Source organism: Crinia signifera, chromosome 4 (assembly GCF_055691185.1).
Source record: "Crinia signifera chromosome 4, ASM5569118v1, whole genome shotgun sequence".
Lineage (NCBI taxonomy): Eukaryota > Metazoa > Chordata > Amphibia > Anura > Myobatrachidae > Crinia > Crinia signifera.
In genome coordinates this window covers 52,511,148-52,519,874 of record NC_139220.1, presented here as the reverse complement: position 1 = coordinate 52,519,874, position 8,727 = coordinate 52,511,148, and the positions used below count along the sequence as shown (strand labels likewise).

The window sequence follows — 8,727 nt, the reverse complement described above, 5'->3', positions numbered from 1 at the left end:
GATCATCCACAAAATTCTGATAAGTAGACGCACCCTCTGCTCTTTTTAATCAGATTTGCACTTTAATATGCCTTAAACTGAACTTGTACCTATTTAACAGATGTTGCTGAATACATACAGTACCAAAAATGGAGTGCTGTAGCTTAAAACAAAATGTTACACTACATACTATGCATTAGACATAGGGGGTTATTCAGGTTGATTCGCAGCCTTGCGAGTCCACCAAACCCCGCCCGGCGAATGAACGCCCACCTGCCACAGCCTAAAAGTGTGGCTTCGCCCACACAGGCTGCAAAAGGATGTTTTGCATTCATTCACATGCCTCGGGTAACCACCAGCATCTTTCGATGGTCGCCGACCATCAAATGATGTCGTGCATGCACGCATATATAAGTGACTTTAGTCACTTACACATGCGTGCACACTGGCACAGATATGGGCAGGCAGCTGACATCCGGTAATGTCAGCTACCCGCCTCCCGCGTCACTGCCTCATTACATTGTCATGGTAACGCCCATGGAACGCTGGGCGTTCCCATATGGTGATGGGGCAGGCTGGCACCCCCGCCCATCTTCGCCCCCCGCACAATGTCAATGGTGCATGCACCCGGTGAACAGAAAATTTGCCGTGGGTGCACGCACCCTACATCAGCACATGCGCAGAAACGCAGATGCACACCATCGGCCCTCCGTGCAAATGCACAGAGACCCGAATGGATAAGCATTAGCAATGAATACTGTTGTATCTGCCAAAGAAAGCCCTGGGAAAAAATATAGTTATCTATCTATATCTCTATATCTATCTATATATATCTATCTATATATATATATATATATATCTATATCAATATCTATACACACACACACACACACACGCACACGAAATGTTATCACCAATACCCACTTACATCCCCACCACCTCCACCTCCATGTCCCGGTCCCATTCACCATAATGGGACCGGCACATGCGTACTTTTGTCCACGGTACTACACATGCGTAGAACCCCGGTTTTGGGGCAGTGAAACAGTGGAAAACCCCATGTTGACCTTTTGACTGCCGACCTAACGCATGTGTCTATCATGTCCCATGTCAACCTCGACTCGTGTTGACCTTCCTATATGTCAACCGACTGTTTGTCGGCCATTCGACCGTATCCCGAGTACACAACCCATAGATGTAATTATCCAAAATGCCTGAAGCAATCCTGCATTACGATTACTGTGTGCATAAGGTTTGCCTTAGCCTGTGACTTGTCAGTTACTGTGCTACCTACATACTCTGTATCATGTTCATTAATTGTAATGTGTCTAAAGCGCCTTGCGTCCTGTTGGAGACAGTGCGCTATATAAAATCAAATTTACTTACATAGTACGTTACGCAAACTTCCCATGTTTAAATCATAATGGTAACATTTCTTTGTATTTAAATCATTACTTTCAGAAACATGTCTACAGACAAATACGCAGAACACCTGAGAGACTTTATACAATTATACCGGTCCCATCCCTGTCTATGGAAGGTGAAATCTTCAGATTACAGTAATAGACAAAAACGGCATGATGCTATAGAGTCTTTAATTGAAATGAGTAAACCACTTTACCCACTTGCTAATGCCGCGTGGGTTAAAAATAAAATACAAAATTTTCGTACTGTGTTTAAGCGCGAGTCGAACAAAGTTGAGATTTCCAAAAAATCTGGGTCTGCTACATCTGAGGTTTATGTACCTCGTCTATGGTACTATGATCTATTACTGTTCACAAGAGACCAAGAAGCAATGCGACCTGCCATAGACAATTTTTCAATACTTGAAGATGAGGTAACACCTACGGATTCCCAGGATACAATGAAAGATCCATTAAGCAGATCGGTAAGTGGTCAAAAATGGTCATTTTTTAGAAACTATAACTTATTGAAACATGTCATGTACATTGTCCAGATACTCAATGGTCAACAACATGAAAGACACACAAGAACTATAATATGGTGTTTTATTCAAAAGCCAACACACAGATTTACATGTCTAAAGAAATTATAATATAATGAAACATTGAACCAGTAACATAAATATACAGCAATCAGCATAGTACAGTGCTTAATAAACTATTTTAAATTATGGCGCACTAGAGTAAACCTCCTTTTTTTGGTCACCCTGGATACTATAAAACAAAAAATTACCATGCTTGCCATGCTACTGCTCCTGGACCATTGAAAAAGCTCATGTAGTTTTCTCAAGTTAACTTGGCAATAGTAGTGGAATTGCGTGCATCTGCCATCTGCACAGGTGTCCAGGTGAAATTGTCACTTTCAACATTTAGATTGTCATCTGTGAACTGTATACTATTTGGAGTTTTTCTTCTCAAGTAGTTGTGAAGGACACAACAGGCCAAAACAACTGCATCTAGTTTATCTGGACACAGCATTATAGATGTATGAAAAATTCGAAATCTGTTACTGAGAATACCAAATGCATTTTCTACAACTCTCCTTGCCTGTGACAATCTATAGTTAAATATCTTCCTTTGTGGAGTAAGGTCCCGCTGTGAAAACAGTTTCATTATGTGCAAATGTAATGCAAATGCTTCATCCGCAACAAAAAAACAAATGGTAGACCAAATTTTGTTTCAGAATCCGAAGGTAAATTCAGGTCACCACTGTGGAGTTTTTCACAGAATGTTGTTTTCTCAAAAGAGCCCCCATCAGAAACTCTTCCATTTGCACCGACATTAGCATATATAAATTCATAATTAGCATCTACTACTGCCATTAGGACAATGCTAAAAAAAAACTTGTAGTTGTAATAGTATGAGCCACTGTTTGGTGGAGGAGTTATCCTTATGTGTTTGCCATCTATTGCTCCTCCACAGTTTGGGAAATTCCATTTTTCTTCAAACGCTTCAGCAATACCTTGCCATCCTTCCAATGTAGAAAAAAATGCTGTTAAAACCTGTTTTCAATCATGGTGTCTTTTTCCACTAGGTGTCAACTACTGCATCTTCCAGCACCGAGCCACCAAGTTCTCCCCAACAACCCAAAAAGAAAGGTTCACAAAAGAACTTGGATAAAAGGCAAGAAGACAAAGCTATTGAGGAACAGGCTGTGTCTCTTCTTCACAAAGCCACAGCTCTACTAAATCAGCCTTTTAATGAAAATGCAGCAATAGCAGCCATATTGGAAGCAAAGTTGGAAGCTTTACCACATCAAGATCGCTACCATGCACAAAAGCTTATGTTTGAAATATTGCATATTGCCTCCATGGGAGGACTGAATGAGTATACCTTTACATCAAATACATATTCTCATAGGGGACCGCATGACACTAGGCTACAGCGTGTTGACTTTAATATGTCAATAACAAATATCTCACAACAACCACCCGCCGAAATGTATGACAGTAGGACACAGTATTTCCCTCAGCACACTTTTTCAGGTCCCCCTCCGCACCCTTCTCCTGAGCAAAGATCTTCTACCCCTATACATAACAATCATGCAATGCATGATTTAACTTCTGACCACAGTATTGTTCAAAATCTTTCACCAACACAGCCTTCTTCCACTTATCAGATTTTATAAAAAAATATTGTTCCATTGCTTTATGGCCAAAACACTTGATATTATTTGCCTTCCCACTACAGCAAACCCTGATCTTTTTTCTCATTAATGTGTTATATTGCAGTAATAACAATGTGTAAATTGCTTTTAAAATTGTTAATTTGCTGTAATAAAAATGAGTTTGGGAACAATTTCATTCGTCAATACACTTACCTTCAAATATTCCGCTTTTAACACGTTAATAATGGCTCTACAGGTTTCCGGTATAATGTTACCGAGAGCCTGTGCAGAAATACTGGTTGAAAATTTCAAGTCTTCAAAAGAACGGCCAGTGGCTAAAAAGCGCAATGTGGCCACTAGTCTTTGCTCAGCTGATATTGCCTTCCTGAATTTGGTGTCTTGTTTGGTGATATATGGCGCTACAAGTTCAAGTAACTCTTGAAAGGTGTTGTCAGTCATCCTTAAGTAATTTCTATAGTCCTTTGGGTTACTTTCTCAAATTTCTTTCAATAACTCCATATGAGGCTGTGTTTCTCGGTTTTTCAACCAATCTTTAGTCCAGCAGCTTCTGTTGATATTCTTCCTTCTCTTTCTCTTATTAAGTAAAATAAGGTTTACAGCAGCAATAGCAACTGCAGCTTTAGCAACGTTTGCTTTGACACTCATTTCTCCTTCTTGTCAGATGAAGTGTTGATTTTCACGTTAAAAGGATGTTTTGAATTCACAGAAACCTGTATTATGCAAATTATGGTAAAAAAACATTATTAGAGGGGTGGAGGAAAAGAGAGGTGCAGAAGTGATAGGGGGGGGCAAGGAGAAGCGCCGGGAGCAGTTGAGCCGGTGTCTACGCTACCCAGGTAGGAGAGGGGGGATGGGGGGACAATAGGGGGGCGGCTAAGGAGAAGTGCCCGGAGCAGGTGAGCCAGTGGAGACGGGGAGGAGATTCGGGAACTGCTGGCGGATGGAGCCCCGATCAATGGCACCAATCTAAATGGACTGACAGCCCTGCACCTGGTACCCTGCAGCCGAGGGGCACTTCCCAACAGACTGTGCCCTGTGTCAGTGGGTGCTTGGACACCCCCATGCCCTGAGCTGAGCACCCAATAGCCGGTCACATCCCTGCTTCCCTGTGCGGGCCAACACTGTGTCATGTTCTGCTCTCCTAGGCTGCTTTCACACTGCAAACCTGCTTTAGACCAGGTATTTACATGCGATGTGAAAGGGGTTAAACTTGTTCTGATCCATTTCGGTTTTGCGGTGTGAAAGCAGCATTATGCAGAATCAGGGAAGACTGTTCATTTTTTTGCAGCCTTCAACACCACTATAAGAGAACATTGTATTTGTTTGTTGATATATTGAAACATCTGCACTTACTATGTATCTTTGTGTAAACATTGTTGGAATTATGTGTATGGAAGTTAATTGGAATGTAACTGCAGCTTCAAGTCATTCATTCTTTATATTTTTGTTGGTTTTTGGGTAATAATTAACGATTTCTGTGATCCATGCTGCGGCGGCTGCAACACATCCGGAGGAGACAAACCGGATGAGCTGTATTCCGCTGGGGTCCCCCACACACACCGCAGCATATAACCCTAGCATACACACACACCCTGCAGCCTACTACCATACACACACCCCACAGCATATACAACTAACCGCACACACATACCCAGCAGCCTATAACCCTAACCGTACGGTACACGACTGGGGATGCGGGGGAGGGGGGGTTATGTATGTAGGACGGCGATTGCTGCGCTTACCGATGGGAGCTGCATGGGGACGGGGGAAGCTGCTGGGGGAGACCAGCGCATGGGGCATGCTGGCGGGGATCTCCATCTATCTATCTATCTAGGTATGGGTCATTAGCTCTACATACATTGGGCCGACCACTGCATGCCGATAGGCCTTAGGTCAACAGAGACAAAAGGTTGACACGCCTAAGGTTGACCTCCCGCCTCCACAAGCATTATGTTGACATTGAGAAGGTCGACAATAAAAAGGGGGACATGGGTTTTTCGTGTTTTTGTACCAAATGTCAACATAGACACTGTATTGGTGCACCACGTCTGCTTGCTACGCTTGGCACAATAGTCTATTCTACCTCCATGCCCTAGTGCAGTGATTTACAACCTTTTTACCTTGCGGCACACTAAATAAGATTTTAAAATTGCCAAGGCACACCATGAGATCCCCACAGGGCAAAAAACAAACCTATTGGCCTCCATAAAAAACAATCACACTGGTCCCCACATGTAACAAAACTAGAATATATTGGCCTTTTACATGAAAAGAAGAGGCCAGTGAATAACAGTTGAACTGCTGGTGGCTGTAAACTGGTTTGGCCACCTCTAGATCTGGGGGCACACTTGAGAGCAGCTCAAGGCACACTAGTGTGCCACGGCACAGTGGTTGAAAAACACTGCCCTAGTGGGTGGTAGGGCATGAAACACAGCCTGTCGCTACATGTTGGCTCACAAAAAAAAACAAGAAAAAACCATGTCAACTTTTGTGTGTGTGTCGACCTTCACAATGTTGAAGTAATGCATTTTTCAACCACATGACCCTGGGACAGCAGCCTGAGGTTGAGCAGGGAGCTGGAGGGAAGAAGAGGAGCTGGGCTGCCTTCTCCCATGCCCAGGTGTATGAGCGGGAGCGGGAGCCAGAGCGGGGGGGGGGCTGCTTTTCCGTCCTCTCGCCGAACTATTACCGGAGCCGCAGACACGCAGAAAGCTGCCGGGGGACGGGGATAGCTGCCGGAGGAGGAAACTTACCCCTGCGCTATGCGGTGCAGGCTCTCCGGGACCGGGCGGCTGCAGAGACGTGCAGGCTGCTGGAGGGACTGTCGCCAGCTGGTTGGCGGTGGGGAGCATCTGGACCAGTGGCTGCAGAGAAGGTACCTGGAAAAGTAGGCGGACACTGCTGGTCAGTGTCCGCCTCATTATCGGGCAGTTGGGGGAACTTTCCCCACACATATGCACGATCAGCAGGGAAAAATCAAACAGGTTTGATTTTTCCCAGCAAGTTGGAACGACCGTTCAGGGCCGTTTAGCAGCGTTTTTGGCCGTGTGGGAGCAATCGGCTGATAATCGTTTGCTCCCACACACTAGAAACATTATCATTCCAACCAGCCAAAAGTTGGCTGGTTGGAACGATATCTTTCTGATGTGTGGCCAGCATAACACAAGTGGCTGGGATCACAACTCATTTGGAATTGCAGCAGGCGGGTTGGGATCATTTGGTCTATTGCATTATGGTAGAAAGTCATTAGGTCGAATCCATTAGGTCGACATGCTAAAAGGTCGACATGATTCTAGGTCGACATGGGAAAAGGTCGACATGATTCTAGGTCGAAAGGTCATTAGTTCGACAGGTCATTAGTTCGACAAGGTCATTAGTTCGACATTGTCTATGTCGACATTCACAAGGTCGACATGGGGTTTTTCACTGTTTTTTTACCTGAATGTCAACACAGTCGACATGGACACAGTTTAAAGTGCACTGCATCCCCTCGCATCGCTCGCTGCGCTCGCAATGCGTCGGGCACGGTGCCTCGCTACGCTTGGCACACTATTTTATTCTCCCACCACGCCCTAGTGGATGGTAGGGCATGAAATACCGCCTGTCGGCACATGTTGGCTCAAAAAACAGTGAAAAACTCCATGTCGACCTTGTGAATGTCGACATAGACAATGTCGAACTAATGACCTTGTCGAACTAATGACCTGTCGAACTAATGACCTTTCGAACTAGAATCATGTCGACCTTTTCCCATGTCGACCTAGAGTCATGTCGACCTTTTAGCATGTCGACCTAATGGATTCGACCTAATGACTTTCTACCATAATGCAGTAGACCAAATGACCACATCCCCAGCAGGCACAGAGAGACAGTGCAAGGCTCACAACACATTAGGGAGCTGCAGAGGCTATGTCCCTTGCTGCTGCTTAGTAACCGAACCAGCTTTAATAATGATTGTGCAGTTCATCTGGCAGAGGCAGGCAGCTGCTTATGCAATGATTGTTAATAATATAATTACCAACATAGATTCAGTGTTATGTATATATATATATATACACCTTTGGGACTTATAACATAATGTAATGTGTTTGCGCTCTGCATTGCAGGAAGGTTGTGCGTTCAGCCCAGCACTGTGATGTGTGTGACAGTGTTGTTACAGTTGTAGTGAGTGTAGTGGCCGGCTCACCCGGTTAACGCTGTGTGACTAGTCTCTGACATGTGAACTGTACAGAGACACACAATTAATGCTGCTGCTGCTGTCCCGACTCAGCCAACAGTGAGTATCTCGAATCATGCAGTCAGCTGAATGTTTCGAGACACTGAGTCGAGACGATTCACTAGCCATCTCTAGTGTGAAAGACCCGCAATCTCCCTCTGCACACACTGGCATGTTAGGATGGGATGGCCACGACATGGCAGCCGTCTTTCCAGTGGATAGATCCGGCTGCTCAACAGGAGCTGGATCATGACCGGCCCATGTGAAAGGACACAAACTATCTAATATGATTTACGTGTACGGTGCAGTTTTTGGCCATTCTGCATTTTGACGCTCGGCTTGAGCCGGCCGTAGCTGGACTTTGTGAAAGGACCCTACATCCAGTGGCGTAGCAACAGTGCCGCAGACCCCGCGGCAACTTTGGGGAGCAAGCGTTTGCGGGGAGCGCCTTCTGTATTCTCGGTGCTGCTGCAGGAGAGGCAGGCAGTGCGTCGCCCATCAGGCGGCAGAGGCACGGAGGGTTGCCTGGGTGCCGGACGGCTCCCCGACAGTCGGGATTCCGACAGTCATTACTCCGACGTCGGAATCCCGACTGCTCCCTCGGGTCGTCAGAAGATCTGGAGGGAGCAAAATTTATAGTTACGCCACTGCCTACACCCCATTATAGGTTAGAATCCACAGTCTCTTGCCGTTAGGACTGAACCAGATAGTGTGAAACAGCAGTATCACCATCCATAGCCGTAACAGTATTTTTTAACATTCAGTGCCACCAAACGTTTGATAGTGATTCGATGGTCCCACCCCCCGGCCAGCCATGGTTCAGTGCTTCTGCGCATGCGTGGCCGTGCTGAAGGTATTTGCGCATGCACAAATCATATTAATTTTTTTCTGTTGAATTCTTTTGATGCGATGGCCAGTTACCATCACATCGAAAGATTGAT

The 8,727-nt window shown here is 45.2% G+C and overlaps 1 protein-coding gene across 1 annotated transcript; it reads left to right on the top strand.

Moving 5' to 3' along the window:
- The first annotated feature begins 1,332 nt into the window (after positions 1 to 1,332).
- On the top strand, positions 1,333 to 3,640 carry LOC146072318 (uncharacterized). The gene is made up of 2 exons (XM_083179617.1): positions 1,333 to 1,867; positions 2,977 to 3,640. The coding sequence occupies exons 1-2, from the start codon at positions 1,445 to 1,447 to the stop codon at positions 3,568 to 3,570; spliced, it is 1,017 nt and encodes a 338-aa protein (XP_083035743.1). The 5' UTR covers positions 1,333 to 1,444; the 3' UTR covers positions 3,571 to 3,640.
- The last annotated feature ends 5,087 nt before the right edge of the window (positions 3,641 to 8,727 follow it).